Source organism: Stegodyphus dumicola, chromosome 3 (assembly GCF_044657685.1).
Source record: "Stegodyphus dumicola isolate Sdum_Otavi_A_Nest chromosome 3, ASM4465768v1".
NCBI classification, from domain to species: Eukaryota; Metazoa; Arthropoda; class Arachnida; order Araneae; family Eresidae; genus Stegodyphus; species Stegodyphus dumicola.
In genome coordinates, this window is record NC_140770.1 from 216662433 (window position 1) to 216681551 (window position 19119).

The following is a 19119-nucleotide window of genomic DNA, read 5'->3' on the forward strand; positions in this document are numbered from 1 at the left end:
GGTATGTATTCAAAAAATTCCTCCCCTCCAACCTTTTTTTCCGCTTTCTGAAAATGAGTTGGGATTTATGTTCAGCAGGACATGCCAGTGTATAATAATTAGGCACGAGTGAAACTTGACTCTTGTTTCTTTTGTCGCAGTAGGTAGTTTAAAATGTGAAGCAGGAGCATTTGAAACAACCATATCTATTGCAAAGAAAAAAAAAATTTCTGTATCCTTTCATGCACTTCTGCACATTTGATAAACTAAACAAGTTGATATTGCCTTTTGATTTTCTTTCGCCAGTTTCTCTTTTTCCTTATTGTCTCAGTTTCTATTATTTCTACATCACTATGTTTAGTACTTGTCATTAATGACATTATTGTGGCAGCTAGAAATAAAAAATTATTTATTTATATATTATGCACTATTGTCTTTTGGGGGATACATATGAACACCTGTTTTAAAAATGGAAGATAAGGATATCCTCTGAAGTACTGTAGTAGTTCTTCCTTCCCTTCTAGTCTTCCCACAATTATGTCAGTGTTTACAGTAAATTAAGTGGATTTGTTATATGTATATAAACTATGAAAGGAAGAGAAAGAAAGAAAAAAATACAAATGCAATAAAAAGAGTGTAGTGGTAGAAGCAATGTATCTGGGTCGAATTGTGTCATGGTCTTTAGAAATGTGTAGTATGGAAAATATTCAATAATAGGAAATTTTATTATAGAATTTATCATTTACTTTGCCAAATGGAACATAGTACTTTACAAAGAATTTAGAAATGAAATTAAAGTAAAACTGTGTTTGCTGTAATAAAAAAAAATGGAATTTAACTCATAATCGCATAAAAAGAATGATGGTTTAACATTATACAAAGCTGAATATTTTGGCTGCTCTTAATTAAGATCTGTATTAGAATTTTGCTATCTTGTAGAACAAATCTCTTAACCTGTCCTTGATGACACATAAAAAAATTCTTGTTATCTGCAAAAAGTTAAAAATTATAACAAACAAAAATATTGTAGTGCATATAAAGGACACCTCACAAAAGTTTAAAACACTGAAAATTCTTTGAATGTACTACTGTAAAAGTTTATAGAATTGTTGAATAAAATTTTTGTTAATGTGAACCATTGGTACCATTAAAATTGTGTCTAATATCTGCTGCAGTTTGTTGAAAGCAAGAGTACGTATGTATTATTTCAACCACCTTAGTTGAAGTTGTCAGATTTTTTCTGAATGTGCCAAAATCTGGCAAACGTGCCAAATATCCGTCAGACCTTATGCTCAGAACAGACCTTCATGCAAGCAACATTGCCATTTTCTTCTGCAATCTACTTGTTCTATTCCTAGTTCTAACATTTTTTGTAAACAAGTCATGATATTTTTTTGCCATAAACTCAATTTTATAATATATGCTTGTGGAAATTTCCCAGCCATGGAAGAAACTTCAATAAAAGTTTTGCAGTAATACATTGCTGCAAATTCTCTAAAGGGGACAATTATTTTGAATCTGTAGTTAAAGCCTTCACTACTAAATTCCCACCAGAATTTATTGATTTTCCAAATAAAAACCTAATTAGAATGCAAAATATACATGTAATAATATTTATATGTATGATAAATATATTTTTGTAATTCCATTGAATGATGACTTTAATGTCATAATTTTTTTATCTAGAAAAAGTTTCCAAATTGTGCCAAGGTGATAGTATTAATACATAAGTACCAAAATAAATATATGCTTTAAAATAAGAAAAACGCCTAGTTTGTTCTGTGTTTAAATTGTAAAAATGAAACATGGGTTGTATTTAATATTTAACTGAATGTAATTGCATAATTTATAGACTGTTTTCTTTTAAGGTCCTGCTGCTCATAAAAAGTCTGTTTTGTGTTTGGCCTGCCATCCAAACAATGGTTTAATTCTTTCGGGTTCAGAAGATGGTACAGCTAAACTTATAAAGCAGTCGACCAGTAAAGTAAGAAATGTTTTTATTTACAGTTTATGGTACCTTCCCACTAATGACAATTTATTACTAAACCTAAGACATTGCCAAAGATTGTAATTCTAAGAAAGGTTTTTCTCATAATAGTTTACATTCAGAAATTACCATTTCCATATTTTGAAAAAGATTTAAAATTTTTAGTTTCATACCATTGCATTTAGTACTTATACATGTTATATTAATAATTTTATCTTTTATTTTGATTTTTTAAATTAAATATCCTCTTGATCAGGGTTCGTACAGTCCTTAAAAGTCCTTAATTTTTTCAAAAATGATTTTTGGTCCTTAAAAGTCCTTAATTTTGGCCAAAATGAATAAAGGGTCCTTAATTTTGCTCATTTGACATTTCTTATCATTTCTAATGATTGCCATTTTAAGTGTGAATTACGATTTCTCATGAATATGGAATTAAAATTACATGGCTCTTAACCAATCTGTTGGCGGATTTGCGTTGCAAACGATAAAAAAAAAACAATTAGCTACCCGAACGAAAGTATCGTTGTCTGATTGGCTATTCACCCAATCTTTCGAAACAGGTGTTATCTATAAATTTAGGCAGATTGTGACGAAAGCGTGAAGCCGGAAGTTCTTTAAGAGGCGAAAGTGGTGATGAAGGTGCTCGAGAAAAAAAAAAGGGGGGATTCTGAAAATATTTGCCAAAATTAGAGCAATCCCAACTTGGAAGCCCACAACCCTTCCGACGCCAATAGGAACGAGATGCCTGGAAAGTGCATTTTCAATAAACTGTGGCTTCATCAAGCTGACTACAAAGACTGGATATTGATGTATGGCAATCCTTAAATGTGGTCTTTGTCTGAAACAAATTGAAATTTCTAGAATGGGAGAGTCAGCGCTGAAAATTCACATGAAAATTAAGTTTCGTTTTATCATTTCAATTTGTTTTTACGTGGTTTTGCTTAGCTCAATTTCTGTGTTTGTTTCAATTAAGCCATAAATTAATTTTTTTATCACCTTCTGCAGAGTTTATTCTCTTTTGCACATACTATATGTATGGGATATCGGGATTATGAGTTTATTTCTGCAGCTTGTCTGTTATCGATTTCGCGGGAAATCTGTTGGCTCCATTTCGACTTTAGGTCGCCAAGGGCAAATTCGGTAACGCTAGCCGAGAAAAAGTGAAGATCGGAAATACGTTTTGAAGCTTCAATAGACAATTAAGTATTTGGTTTAAACCTATGTTGTTGATAGTAATGCGTAATTTTTGCTAATGGCGATGCAATTATTAGTTGAAAATAACTAACTAATTAAAATTTTTTAATATTTTTAAAGTTGAAAACAACTAATTGAAACTAATTTTCCTGAATTAACTAGACGCAAAATTAACTTTCATGAATTACTAAAGTTATTGGGTAGAAGTTTAACTGAAAATATACTTTCCGTATATATATACAGTACAAAGTCTGAGGTCGGGACTTCGGCGATCCCAGATTTGAGATTTTTCCGGATATTAGATCATTTTAAATCTACTAAGATGGCACATAGAAATTATAAAATTGAAAATATGAAATCGTGATTTATGAAATAATGAAGTATTTATGATTTAAAGGGTATCAAAATTTACAAAAGAGCTTAATATTTATATGTTTACTTTATTAAACATTTCTTTCAATGTGAGTTGTTTGATTTGTTTTCTCTGCTAATACTTTAAGACTAATACTATAGACATATAATTTCTTGTTCAGTTATTAAGTTCCATTGTTCAAGTCCTGTAATTGCTGTGTCGAGAATTCCGAATAACTTGTCAATCAAAATTTTTTCTCGTTCAGTAACCTGTCTGTTACTTTCTTCACTATTGGTAGCTGTATTTTCTAGATTTAGAACCATACTACAAATTTCGCCCTCCATTAATTGATTGATGATTGGACATTGTCATCGCAATGAAAAACTTCTGTTTAACTTTGCTAAAAATTCTGCTGCCTGGTGCGGCCATGCGAGCTCTGGCGCTGGTTCTGGCTTTATGTGAATAACAAATCAGTTATTCTTAATTCAAATAGCACTAAATATAATCGTTTGTCCTATGAGTATCATTAACAAAATCTATTTTTAGCATAAGGAAAGAAATTTCTGCTAAATCTCCCCTTGTCAACATTTTAGCGCATTAAACTTAAATCTGTAATCAGATAATACTCTTATTATTTGGCGTCGCTGCATGATTCATCACTCAAGTTGCCAACCCTTGATAAACATGCGGTGATAAAAGCAAAATACAATAAATAATGATTCACGATTTTCACATCAAGGATATAAAATATTAGTTGGTGTAAAATTAGCAAATGTTTCGGTTTGAGATTATGCCAAGCAGATACGCAGCTATGGAGTCAAGTTACTAATCACACAAATTTATGCTAAAATAATTATTTCTTCAATAATGAGATATTTTACTTAGCGCCAAACTGAGATTAAGAATCGGGATTTTCGACATGTTTTTTTTATGATGAGGAAAAAAATCTAATGCGCGTGCGTAAAGCATACCCATTCCCTTCAGAAAAGCCCTAAAAAATTGGTTGGTGGTGGCTTTGAGGTCCGGATTTTAGATCATTCCAGGTATTGGATGTCCGGATCTCGGACTTTGTACTGTATATATATATATATATATATATATATACATCTTTCAAAATATAACTTACCAGTATGGATTCACTCTTTTAAAATAATTCTACTTTAATTAAACTTAGGAGATAATATAATCAATTAATCAATATTTCTTAGGAAATAAATTATATATATATAGTAAAAAATTATATTTTCACTATTCAAGTATTCACTGTGACAAGTATTCCCATCTTGTCACATGAACAGGCCTCTGTGGAAAGGGGCTTCTCTGTAAATAAAGCAATTGAAATTGAAAATTTAAGTGACTCATCATACATTTTTCAACGCACAGTATTTGATTACATAAAATTTTCTGGAGGTGTTCTTAATATCGAAATTAATAAAGAAACGAGATCAGCAGCAGCTTCTGCAAGAAGTGGAGTTTGTTATTTAGAAGTGTATTTAGAAGAACAAAAATCTATAACTAAATCTGAAAATTCAAAGAGGAAAAGAAATATTATTGAGGAAGAAATTGATTATATGAAGCAGAAGAAAAAATTTCTTCAAAGGGACATTAAAGATATTAATGAAGAACTAGATGCTTTAGCAGATGAAGCTGAGACCAGCAGGAACATTGATTTGTTTATCAAAGCAAATGAACTTAGAAGAATAGTTAAAGAAAAGGAAATAGACATAAATAAATTAGATGTTAAAATAGCTGAAAAGATTTCAGATTTAAAAAAAGCACAAATGTTTTGTATCTTTTATTGTACAGTTTATTATTCTAGTATCTTTCAAAAAACCAAGGAAATAAATTGTATGTTTACAAATCAGTAATTTTAATCTGCAAAATATTCTTACATTATGATTATAATAGTAGTTGACTGTGTTTAAATAAATATCAAATAAGTTAAATAATAATCATGTAAATCTCTAAAATAGTGACTGTTATTAGTGTAAAATACACTTATACATGTTTTCAAGAAATTATGTTCCTAATTTAATGTTATCTACTTCATGACTTGTAGGGAGTTAGTTTAATTTTCAAAATTGTTTTATGGTAAGTATTAAATTGAATTTAATTAATAGTGCATAATACACACTTCTGTTAGTTTCTTAAAGTGAAATTACAAGCATGAAGTCGGTTTGTATGGATAATTGCTTTATTCTATTCATTTTTTTGTTTGCTGATAGGTCCTTAATTTTTTTCTTTGATGGTTCTTAAAAGTCCTTAATTTTCATGTAAGGAAATGTGTACGAACCCTGTTGATATAATTTATGTTAAATTTAATTCTTAATTTTTATAAATATTTGCCACCCATGGTTAAATTAATAAGTGAAATTTCTAATACCTTATCTAATTAACTGAATTATCACCCTCTTCCCCCCAAAAAAGTCTTGCGTATCAGCAACAAAGTTCGTGAAAAGAAGCCAAAATGTATTTATTTCAATACAGTATATTATTTTAACCATTACACCAAATATAAGTTTTGTATTTATATGTAACGGAATTTAAGTTTTGTGTTTCAACTTCTAAGTAATTAAATATATCATTTAATCATTGATGTATAATACTGCTGTTTCATGAATTTAAATTAGCAAAATGTCTTTAATAAAATAATGCAAGAGATTACAATACTTATTTTGGGCAAAAGGGAGGTTTTTTCATGAACAGCAATACTTTTTTTTTTTTTTTATATTTAATTTGTTTACAAGGGTTATCTCATTTTGACTAAAGTACCTAATTTACCCTACATTAATGCAGATGTAACTGATTGAATCCTTTTATAAAATAAAGCAGCTTTTATGAAATTTATTTTGGGCATATCATTAGAACTGTGTTTAGAGAATATTTCTTTTATAAATATACAAACATTTTATGTTCTTAATAACAGTACACGAATATTACAATCAATATGTATTGCTAATTCATTGCCATTAGAAAAGGGAACTATTATAAATTAACATTAAACTTAATGTTATCCAAAAATGTAAAGTAAGTTTTAAAAGTGTTATAAATTTTTAAGTGATTACATCAAAAATGATTTAATGATGTATGTAAATGTGTAAACTCTTCATCAGTACATCCATTTCCTTAGCCATGCCATTATTGTTTTTTCCTTTGCAGATTATACAAAAGGTTTTTTGTACAAAATCTATTTGTTTTCATTGGTTTTGAAAATTGTCTCCTTGATTTTATGAGAACTATGTTTGAATTTTTCGTTAATGCTTCCTAATCATGGGTGATTTTTTTTTTCGGTATTGTGTAATTTTAGTTATTTTTTCATCTGACTGAAGTGCACCAAATGATGATGTAATAATTTATTAAACAGAATTACTTATTAAATACAATATCAACAGGTACAACAATCATTTGATCAGTCAATATAGAATGTAAAATAAAGCAGTAGTATACTAATATATAAATATAGGGAAAAATAATTTAATATTATAACACAAAATAATTTGTCTAAAAAGCAGATAGAAAATTATTGAATGTGTAGTATTCAAATGTATTTTTAATAAGAGGGCTAAGTTTGGAAATTAGATAATACAGGGTATTTCATATTAAATTGGACAAAAAGAAAGTATACCTGTGAAGTCTGTAATTATTTTGATAAATCAAATTTACAGTGAAACTATATTTATCCAAGTTTTTATGGATGTACTATGTGTGCCTTTCCGGTAACTTGGCAAATAAATATGCAGTATTCCAGTTCCTGCCACACTTATGATAGACTCATGACTCCTTTGTTAATGATTCAAGCATTCCGGTTATCCACTCCTTTAGTTGCTGTAAGTTGTGGGGAAATGCAGGCATGAACACTTTGTCTTTATCAAAACCCCACAGGAAAAAATCACGGGGGATTATTATCTGGAGATCTTAGTGGCTGACAAAGCAATGGCATATTATTTGACCCAGTACAGCCAGTTCAGTGATGGGGTAGACTATCGTTCAGGTCTTGGTGTACATTTTTATGTCAATGTGGTGGAGCTCCGTCTTGAACTGCTTCCTCCAGCTGAGGTAACAACCACGCTGATAGCATATCTTGGTAAATGAAGCTGTTAATTGTGATTTTCCCATGAAGGTTAGAAATGGTTCAGGAAACATTCACATTTGGAAAATTACTCTCATGTTCTATTATACCATGTGGATTTTTGGTGCCTCAGAATCATAAATTATGGTGATTAACTTTGCCAGAAACATGAGAAGTGGCTTCATCTGTAAACACAAATCTATTTGCGAAACTGTCTATCTCCAGTTTATCTTGCAAATTTTCACAAGGTTTACGCAACGGTTTATCGGAAGGTTTTAACGCCTGCACCATCTTATGGCTGGAACTGTGGATGTTTACATAAAACAGGCCACACCATTACATGGGAACATTAAGTTTAGAACTTGCATGACACAATATTGTGAGACTTTGTAAAAATATCTCACAAATTTTTTCTACCACTTTGATTTTGGCTGCTGTTCATACTGGGCTGATTTTCTTTACATAAGCAGTCTGTGTCCTGAAAGTGCTTCACTTGGCATTCGATTTTGTGACAACTACCATATTTCATGTGAAAATATCTTTGAATGATGATAAACGATAATGTTTAGTGTATTATAGAAAACAATACTCTTTCTTCTGCATAGATGGTGCCATTTTGATTAACAGTGCCTCTAGCAGCGATTTTGTAACCGGAAGATTTTTCATTGTTGCCAAATAAATCTTGTGTAATTGTAGTTTCAGAATTCATTTTTTATGCTTAATAAAACACAAAATGTGTTATGCTATTCTTTTTGTACCATTCAATATGTTTCATATTGAATGGTACAAAAAGAATAACCCTGTATAGAAATATTTGACATTTGGGGGGAAAATTATTTTAGTATGCTTGTTGTTGTATCCTAGCTATTGAATTCTTGTTGAAAGTTTCCAAATTGAGTAGTTTACTTACTGTAGTGTATGACCTCACCACGAAAAGTAAACTTCTAAGACTCTCTCTGGTTCATCCTTATTTTACAACAAAGATATTTATTGGAAATCAAGGTTGGAAAGCTATAATTTCCAATAACCAAACTAAGCAATCTTTCGGAATATAAATCTGAAATATTGATAACTTTTACAAATGGTAAAAAATTCAATATAAAGGTAAATTTAGTCTGTTCTTCATTTTTTAATGTACATATTTTTTTGCTTTGACATTTTTATAATTTTGAAATATTAAATTCTTTTACTTTCATATTACATTATAAATCAATAATTGTTTTGAAAATTTGAATTCATATCTACATTCTAATTTCATGCATTCTGATGTAATCTTTGCTGTCTCAACTCTGAAGTATATTATCAGTTCCTTTTTCAGTTTAATTTTGATCCTTGATAATCTATAATTTGACATATTGTTTTTCTAAATTTCTCTTTATTCCCAAATTCATTCAAAACAGTTGCCAACATCAATTAACCGGTCTTCGTTTTCCTGTCAATTTTATCAAATGTAAAATCAAATAATCATGTTGCTTTTGGGAATTTTATAGATCACAAAGTTAACACATTTACATTATCACTAAGTCAGCATAGATCATCTGATGCAATACCATGTATTCTATTTTGATATGTTTTGTAACAATCTGGTTTTAATATTTTAATTCCTATAGTATAAATAAATGACATGCATGTGTGTACAAGTACAGGTGTATATTATATCATACACTATGAGCATGATAAATCTGTTTCTATTCAAAATAGTATGTAATTATATCCTGGAAAAAGTTACATGAAATTTTAAAATATATTAAACTCAATTATTATTTGTAATTTCAGCTTCTTCGGTTTAGATTTATATGTTAGGAATTTTATTTTTTGTCCAGTAGAGCTATGTTGAATGTTCGTAATTGCACTATTATTAAAATTGTTTTAATTTACATGGCATTAAATAATATTATAAAGTATATGAATGTTTTATAATGTATCATAATTTTTTAAAGTATATTTAGCATAATTTCTCTTAATCTTTCTTTCATCTTTTTTCTTGAAAAGGTGCTGTGGACCCTAGACTGTACTGATGTCCAGAATGCAGTAAATGGAGAATCTGTTGAAAGTGTTGGATTTTTTGATAGGTGTGCATTTTAGAATTTTCATCATTTTTAAGATTTATTTGGCTTAGTGTATACCTGAACTAGAGGACGTTATTTATATTAATTTTTAAATACTTAATACTTTGTCTGCATTTTTAGTTCTCTCATCCAATTTTAACATGAAAGATGAAGCAAAGATATTTTTAAATGCTTTAAATATTAAATAATACTTTTAAAAAATAAAGATTTTATATGTTTTATTACTTTTTTTAGTCACCCTCATGCTGCAACTGGGACAAATTGTGGTAATTTAATTATTTGGGATATTCCATCTCAAGTTAAAAGATCTACATGTAAATTAGAGGTATTATTATTTCATATTATATATATTTCATTGTTGAAATAATATATATGTAATAAAAATTAGTTTTGGTGGTAGATGACAGTGTTGTGGAGTGATGCAACTTGATGCCTAAAGATGGTAGCTGCCATTGTGGCTAGTTTATCACTTTTTTTAAAGAAAATTGCTGACTTTACTTGCTTACGTCCCCCTTCAAAGAATCTTTATTGCTTTGCTTACATTTGCAGTCATCTGCAATGCTGTGAGCTTTAATCTAGTTGCCGTTTAAAATTGAGACAAAGGATCTGAGCTTATAAATACCCCCAGCTTCTCAACATGCAGCACTTTTCTCTTCCTGCAGTAGCTTTTGCAATCACATAATTAATTGCTTGGCAGTTTTCATCTATTGTCTAGAAATGTAATTTGTTTTGTGTAATATCATGGTGTGCAGATTGTATCCCTTGTGCTCTGTCGATCACGAAGATGTGCCTTATTGTATTAGTTGTCAAGAAATGATGATATGTTGTGATTATTCAGCTATTTGTGGTTTTTCCAGAGTTCCTGTCATCTATGTAACAGTTTCAGGCTGTTGTCTATCACCATCCCAACCACAACTGCTAAGGAAATGGTTTCATCATGTGCAAAATTATTATATATATATATATATGTAATTAGCATAGAATTACCTCAGTTTTTATTGAGTAATGTTTTTAAATCATGTTTTAGTAAAAGTTTTTTAACATACTAAATAATTCTGAATGTTGAAATTGTTGATTGGGTTTGTGACTTATTGCATCTTCACTATCTTCTCTAGTTTGTAAATTTTCACTTTCTAAATAAACACAATAAATATTTTTAAAATTTTTAGACTGAATTGATAATTATTTATGTGTTAATAATAGCCAGTTATGTGTTATTACCATTATGCAACTCTTTTAATGTTTTCAAGTTCATTGTGAATTTTTATTTGCATTTGATGTAAATTTTTGTAATCTTAAATTAATCATAAGTTTTGTCTATAAAACTTTATTTGAATATGTACCTTCAGTTTATTTTTTTTAATTAGTGGATAATGAAGCATACTTTTAATTTCATAAAAAGCAACACTTATATCTTTTCAAATATATTTCAGGTTGCAATTGTTAAACTCATATGTGATAAAAACTCTCATCTGATATACGTTGGATCAGCTAATGGAGAGCTTGAACTGTATGATGGACGAACAGGACACTGTGAAAAAAAATGGGCTGGTCATGAGCTTAGCATTTTAGATTTCACTTTATCAAGGTGTGTATAAATAGTCGGAAAAAGTCATTAATTTTTTTTTTATTTTTCAAGATATGTATAAATTATGATAATTAAATATTTACAGTTTGCTTATCTCCTTAAACATAATGATGAGTATATTTTCTCAAGTGTTAAAAAATTTTAATGAATAATTAAGAAGCCATAAATCTTTTTAAATTTTTAATAGATTTTTTTCAGTGATTGTTAATTTCAACACCTATTCATGTGCTCAAAGTATATGAATGCTTACTTTGCATTCATAAAAAAATAATTTTGAAGTATTTAATAATTAGTTATGTGTGATTTATGCATTTCTTCACTTTGTGTACAGTCAAATGAAAATCTTTATTAATATTTTCGTAGGTAAAATACTTTAAAAGCAAATTTATCTTTAAATGAATTGCACAAAAATGGATAAGAAAATTCTGTGTAGTATTGACATACCATGTCCAAGAAGTCATGGAACTGTTGCTAAAAAAGTTTAAAAACTGACATACTTATAATTATTGCCTCTTCGAAATAGCTGCCTTGAAAATTGATATACAGTTTCTAGCATTTCTGAAGCTCATTGAAGCAGTTCAACATAGCATTTGCAGAATATGTTTGCAAGTTGCTCTGACACAACTATTTGGGTGACTGGAACATCTGCATGACGTTGTCCTTTCAGCACCAATTTTATCCTGGATAATGAAAAATAAGCATAAGATCTGTGTTAGATGTGAAATGTAGCAACACAGTTATCTGACAGTAGATCTGTAACTATTAAACCAACAAAGTAGTATGAGGTCTTGCATTATAGAAAGAACTACATCGCAAATAAATACCCATAACTGTTGTTGATAGCAATGATTAGTGTCCTGACATTTGTTTTTCAAAATCCATGTGTTTGACATCTGTTTATCAGATTGTTTCAATTTGTTTGACAAGAGAAATATAGATCCTTTGTGCCTTTTGCAATCTAAAAAGGCTTTAAAGCATAATTTTTCTTTTTGATCACAGCATGTGGCCTTTTCTGGATGATGATTGATTGACTACTTTTCCATTCACATGCTACTGCTCTGTTTGTGGATCATACTGCAGGTATCACGTTTCATATCCAGCAAGAACTCTTTCACAAAAATCAAAATTTGCATTTTGTGGCAAAACCAGACTGATAAACACAAGCTTTTTTTTTTTTTTTTTTTTTTTGGTCACTGGTCGATATGCAGTATAGGAATGTGGTATTAGACTATCTCTTATATAAATCCTCTAAAAAAATGCCTTAATAGGTTGAATGACTGTTATGGTCAACTAGATTCAAGTTGTAATTAAGTATTCGAGCAGTGGTACAGGATTATAATAATCCATTTAGTGTTATGATTGTAAAATTTCATAACTTTTCCATTTCTGCAATATCTCAACAAATAGCCTATTTGATCCTCATTTTAACAGATTCATATCTTTTATGGAAATATGCTTACCACTCAAAAACTGTTGAATACTCTTGTGGTTTCATTCGTTTCTTTCAATATATGGTATGTATTTGTGGCTGTGTTGCCTAATTTCAAATTAAAAAAAAAAAAAAAAAATATTGGCTGTTGACATTTAGGCACTTTCATGTGTTGCTTCAGAAGTGTGCTATAAAGAATTATGGCTGCTTGCTTAATTTTATATTGCATCATTCTTTGTTACATCATCTTGGACAATCTCGTAGAACAGTTCATAATTTCATAGCATAATTTTCATGCATCTTTCTTTCATTACATCAGTCCAGAAACTTTTAATCATGGGTTGTAGTTTCATATATTAAGATAAAATATTTAAAGCATAATTTCATATTATTTTGAGCAAGTGCAAGAGTTCTTTCTCTTTTGTAGATGTGACGTGTGTTTAGATTATATTCGCTATCATCTGTGATATATGCTGAATGTCAGAAATTTTAATAGAGATAATAGAACATATAAAAGCATGCAGTTTAGCAGAGCAATTCATGCATTTAAAGGTTTAAAATGGCAGAAAAATAGAGAGCATATCAGGCGTTGTTTACTATACAAGGCAGTACTGCAGCTGTGACTTGCCATAGAATTTTAATGCATAGTAGAAGATATATTGATATATTGTTTTTGGTTTCAAGGATTCTAATATGGAGATGATGTACTGTGTATATTTTATTGTTTAATAACTGTGAATTGTGAGGTCATTTGCAATTACCTCACTGTAAAACTCCAATAACTTCAGAGTCATAATGTTGACCAAATCTCTTTATTGGCCTTCAAACATCAAGTTGGCTGAGGAATGGCAACACAACTTGGCAAACCTCTAGCTTCAGAAGTGGATCTCAAAGAAACTCAGCGATGTTGGAACTCTAGTAATTCCAGCAATCTTGAAACTCCAAATGCACGCTTAAAAAGCCTGACAAATTTGCATCTGCGCCGCTCCTCAGTTCAATGACAAGAAATACAGTTTGCATAACATCAAACATATCCCCAGCCTTGAAATCCCAAGGGGGTTCAAACAATAAACTGTAAATTATCAAACTGAATAGGCCTGAAAAATAAAAAAATTATAGTTTCTAATATCATGAATTGAATGATAAAGACATGCTTTGCTATAGGTCTCTTTATTTTGCCATAGGAAATGCATAAACTCATCACTCAAGCCCTGTCGTCCAGACCAGGATACACTTTAACAATTCTACCTAATGTCCAACATAGCAGAGATAGATTCTTGTTCTTAATAAGGATTTTATCACCAACTTTCAGATCTTGCTGCAACCTAGATAAATACTCACTACTCCATCACTTCCAGAAGTGTTGAAATAGCCTTTGCAAGTTTCTCCAACGATCACTGGAACTTATGGTTTCTTGAATTTGGTTAGGTTCTGGAAGAGTGCTTAAAGCTGCTCCTGTTAAGAAGTGTCCTTGTGTAATGGCCTCAATCAATGTGTTGCAATCACTTGAAGCTGGTACCAAAGGCCTAAAATTAAGACAGGATTCAATTTTGGTTATTAATGTCAAAAATTCCTCGTATGTTAAAATAAGTGTTCCTAAACATCTTAAGTGATGTTTCATGGACTTGATCCCCGCTTCCCAAAGTCCTCCAAAATGAGGTGCAGAGGGTGGATTAAATAACCACGTAATATCTTCCGAAGAAATGTAACCAAATTCTTCAGTAGATAAATAATCCTTTGTACGCTCTGCAGGTAACTTAGTACAATTATTTCTGAATCTCATACACTACACTAACACTCGACACAGCTTTAGCCACGATGAAAACTTTGAAAATACACTGGTCTCTTCAAATTTGAAAACATTTAAAATAAAACTTTTTTTTTTTTTCAGTTCTCTTGACATAACCTCATTTTATAATTCAACACTTAAATTTTGCCGTACAAGAATTATAGATTTGTTTAACCACTGCGGTCTGTTCATCCATAACTCGCACTGTAAGAATTCAGCTTGCTGAATCTTCGCAACCTGATTTGCTACAAAAGGTAGCCAATGGCGAGGCTTGCCAATGTAACCTGTGAGTCGGTCCATGTTTAAATACTCTTAATCAGCAGTTTTATGCATGATAATACTGCATGTAAGAGGTTGCTTAAAAGTAACACAGCACATAACTCTAGTCTTGGAAGAGACTGGGTTTTTAAGTGAGCTACTCTGGTTTTTGATGTCATAAGGCTAACCTTGACTGAAAAATCAGAGCTGATTGTTCTGTGTATTCTGCCCAATAAGCCTTTTCTGAAGTGTCACAAAAAGCATGAATTTCTGTAATTGTTGCCTTCGGACTCGAGACATACCTCGGAAGTTGCAAGCTTGATAGTAAGGGCGATTCTAAGTAGAAACGTTTCCACTTTGTACTTATTCTCTTGTCAACAATTTCATCCCAACCAAGCTGTAAACTCCACAACTCTTGTAGTAATATTTTCGTGTATATCCATTGTTAGAACTAACCATCCCATTCGATGAAAGATTTTGGCTACATCTGATAAATTAGTCCTCTCGATAAACTCTTTATCACTTATGCATTCTGAAAAATGAAATGTATCACTATAGGTATTCTAATTAATGCCCAATACCAGGCAGTCCTGTACGTAACTGTTACTAATCTAAATGTAATCTAGGGCTCACTAGGAAGTATTAATTGCCAAGTTGTATTTTCTAGGTGGACACTTTGTCTGAACATCTTCGCTACATTGGCACATACCTCAATTTTGTAAGTTCTGAACCGTAGAAGAATCGGAAACAGCCCTTGCTGAACTCTTGGCCCAACCAATCAAAAGATCATTTAATGAAAGTCTCTGTGTTGTTTTAACTGAAGCATTAAACGCGACTCTCAATTTAGTAGTAGTACTCAATTCCTTCAACATGTCATGATGAGGCATGTAATAGGCAGAATAATTAAAAATCTCTCCCTCAGGTACTCCTTCCATATGTCTTATCTCAAGGTATTCCTTAATGAAATCCTTTTTAAAAGTGAATTCTCTAAAATTAAATCTATGCATAGCTATCTGTTTCGAATCTCCAAGCTGAGAAGGCAGAGAATGAAACGATAATTTACGTTATATACGCCACTACGAGCATGTATGCCACTTTCCTCTCTCGTAAATGTAGATTTGAAGTAAACCTCACATGCTCTCTCCGTTTTGGTAATCATATCAAATGTAGGCACAGCACCCAGTTTCCAAAAATTAGACAGCAACAGCTCAGTTGTATATTATTCACACAGATAGTGGGATTAACCTCTGTTGAATTATTCAAACTACCCAAAATAATCCATCCTAATTCAGAACGAGAGGCTACTGGTTTATCTTCTTCGCATTTAATCGTTTGCCACATCAAAAGAGGTAAAGCGATATCTGCACCTAAAAGCATATCAACAGGCCCACTCTTGTAGAATGTTGGATCAGCCAACATTAAATCATTATATTTCTCAATTTACCTCTTATCTAATGTACGTAGCAATGTTCCAATAATTCTATTGATGATAAATAATGGTGTTGTAAATGACACTTTTGCTAAAAAATGCGGGACAAAATTTATTTCTGCAATTCCATTAGTTTTCTTATCCATTGACCCTAAACATGAAATAAAAACATTGGCATTGCTTCTCGGCAACCCTAGTCTCTGTACGCAATCTTTCTTCTGAAATCAGGCTTGCTTACAAGAAGTACAAGGATCAAGGAGGTTTCTGCATAAATGGTATTTACCAGATGAATCAAACACTTTAATCACAGCCACGCATGATAAAACTTCATACTGACAATTAAAGTCTGATAAACATGATTTAGTTACTGGACTAGAACTCATGGAATTCTCCTCTGACCTAACTGACTGAGTACGAGATTCGGGCTCAGGGCAAAATGGCTTAGCTGTCACCGATAATTCTTTCGAATTATTCGTCACATCTTTATATGGTTTTGGCTCAATTTGAGCTCTTTCAAAATGCCATAATGTGTGATAATTTTTAAAGCACTTTTTACACTTATGAATACTTCTACAATTGAAAGGTTTATGATTTGAAACTAAACAGTTAAAACAAACATTGTTTTTCTTGACAAAATTAACACGCTCTTGAACATTAAGATTTAAAATCTTGTTACATTTTAATACGGAATTACCGGCTTTCCAATACGTACACTGCGCAGGAATCTTTGAAGCCAGTAAGGTTAATATGTCTCTCACAGCTCATTTTTTGATACTGTGTGGCTTACCTGCTTGCAGAGCTCTGGCATGAGATTTTAAGAATTCTAGCAGGTCATTAAGTATTGGTATTTCCTCGTGTTTTAATTTTCTCACTTTACTCTAATTTCCTCATGCTTTCCAACCATCCTCTCGTACAAGAATCTTATTTAAATTGTACTATTATCATTAAAGTAGTATCTGCGAACTATTCTACTTTAAAACACAAATTCTCTAATGAATATGCACATTCTCTTATGGTGTCTACCAACACTATTAACTGACTGGGATTTTCAGTTTGTAAATTTTATAAATACAAGATTTTCTTTAATAACGATGAAAATAATTCGCTCTTAGGTGAAAATCTTTGACACAGTAAATTCCATGCAATTTCAAAATTTCTATCACTAATAGTTAAAGCTTGAACAATCCTTAAAGCATCTCCCTTTGAAGAGCCTTTTAAGTATTGCAGCTTTTGCGCACCCACTAACCTGTCATTATTTTTTATCGCCGTTTTAAGTAAATAAAAAAAATTATAACCAGATTTAGCTTCCACATTGATATCTTTAACATACTTAACATTAACTCTGGTTAGCATTTAAGTGTCCTGAATGTCTTGTTCTTTTATAAACACATCACTATCTTTCTTTTCACAAACTACAAAAATATTACTAAAAATATCTGAAATTTCAGTCATTACATTATTTAATCTGGATTCAAAAAGTTTTAACTGAGCATAATCAGCAGAGTTGTAACTCACTGTAATTTTCTCCTTTAGTATAGTTAATGGTAGCTTTAGCTACACACTTTTTCATCTTAAGGGTAGTAAATTCCATTATCTAATAAGAAAGGTACAGAAATATACTGACTCACCAATCTTCCTGAAGCTCTGGCTCGACGAACCAAAAACCATGCATATTCCATTGTTTAATAATAGTGGACTTGGATGACTTCTGATTACCTCTGTGTAGAACACCATTAACTTCAGAGTCATAATGTTGACGAAATCTCTTTATTGGCCTTCAAACATCAAGTTGGCTGAGGAGTGGCAACGGAACTCAGCAAACTACTAGCTTCAGAAGCGGATCTCAAAGAAACTCAGTGACGTTGGAACTCCAGTAATTCCCATCAACCCTGAAGCTCTAAAGTCAGTATGATGTCATTAGTTATGATATAACAATATCAGTGGTTCTGATAAAATTATGAAGCAAGCCATAAAAGAATGAACTAACTGCATCTGGCAGTCCAGGAACATGCAGAAACATTTTCAGTATTCAGAAATATAATCAATTTCCTACAATAATTTTCTCACATAGTTTGATTGGTGGATTCCACTGATGAGCTTTCTGCCGTACACTGAGGGAAGACAGTTAATACCTGTGCTTCTTTGCTTTCTCATTACAGAAGTAGTTGGAACAAACTGTAACAGGTGAGAAGTTGGTACTGTTCTATAAGCATTGAAGTGCAGTGGGATGGTTTGCAGAATTCTGACATTAAACCCTAAAGATTTTAAGTGTGTGATGGGATATAAAGAGAATAATCTTCTGGGATGTAACCAAATGATAAGTGCAGGCCTCTACTATCAGTAATTAAACAAATTGAGGGAACTGAAATTAAAACAGTCAGTTTTCTTCAATCCCCAAAACATTATTTTTTTATCTTGATAATGCCAGACCTCATTTTATTTTATCACTCGGGAAAAGTTTTGTTGGGATCAGTTACACAACTCGGGATGATCTGACCTTGTCGATATAGATTAGTATACCATTCAGTCACTACAAATTACTTAAGACCTGCAACTGTAACTCTTGAAATTCTTCAGTTGTCTACAAGGTTTTGGAAACAACCACTGAAACATCATCACATGAGATCACTTACAGCTTAGCCTTATTCAAGAAAATACTGCAGACATCAGCTGCAAAGAATAAATGCTGACACCTTTGTCAGTTTTGATGGTAAGGCCATCATTTCACATAAACCATCTGATTAAAAAAAAGGAAAAGGAAGGAACATGAAACTTTCACTGTCATTGAGGAAGTAAAAAACTTTGCAGCTCTGTCAACACATGAAATTCAGAAAATGCATATGGCTGTATTCGAGTATTATCAGTCAAGGTATCTTGTGTGTAAAATGTAGGTTTTTGCATTTGCAGCATTTTTCAGAACATCTACACCACGGTATTTTTTTAAATATGCATTATTATACTTCCAACTGCAGATGC

General features: G+C 31.2%; 1 protein-coding gene and 1 long non-coding RNA gene across 6 annotated transcripts in view; one reads left to right on the forward strand and one right to left on the reverse strand.

The window, feature by feature from the left end:
* The window catches only part of LOC118197142 (angio-associated migratory cell protein), a 56444-nt gene that overhangs the window by 35586 nt on the left and 1739 nt on the right, over positions 1-19119 (forward strand). For all 3 annotated transcript variants that reach the window (XM_085813855.1, XM_085813852.1, XM_085813853.1), the window contains 4 exons: positions 1848-1963; positions 9574-9653; positions 9885-9975; positions 11084-11238. In XM_085813855.1, coding sequence (XP_085669981.1) covers positions 1848-1963; positions 9574-9653; positions 9885-9975; positions 11084-11238 — 442 coding nt within the window. The remainder of the gene's footprint in view (positions 1-1847; positions 1964-9573; positions 9654-9884; positions 9976-11083; positions 11239-19119) is intronic.
* The window catches only part of LOC118197143 (uncharacterized), a 28394-nt gene continuing 20669 nt past the window's right edge, over positions 11395-19119 (reverse strand). The window contains exons 3-4 of one of the 3 annotated variants that reach the window (XR_004759527.2): positions 17772-18040; positions 11395-11918 (exon numbers count right to left, since the gene is read on the reverse strand). This is a non-coding gene — a long non-coding RNA (uncharacterized LOC118197143). Of the gene's footprint in view, positions 11919-13469; positions 14194-17771; positions 18041-19119 lie in introns of those variants that run through there. The other 2 variants (XR_004759528.2, XR_015040410.1) reach the window with 2 other exon arrangements.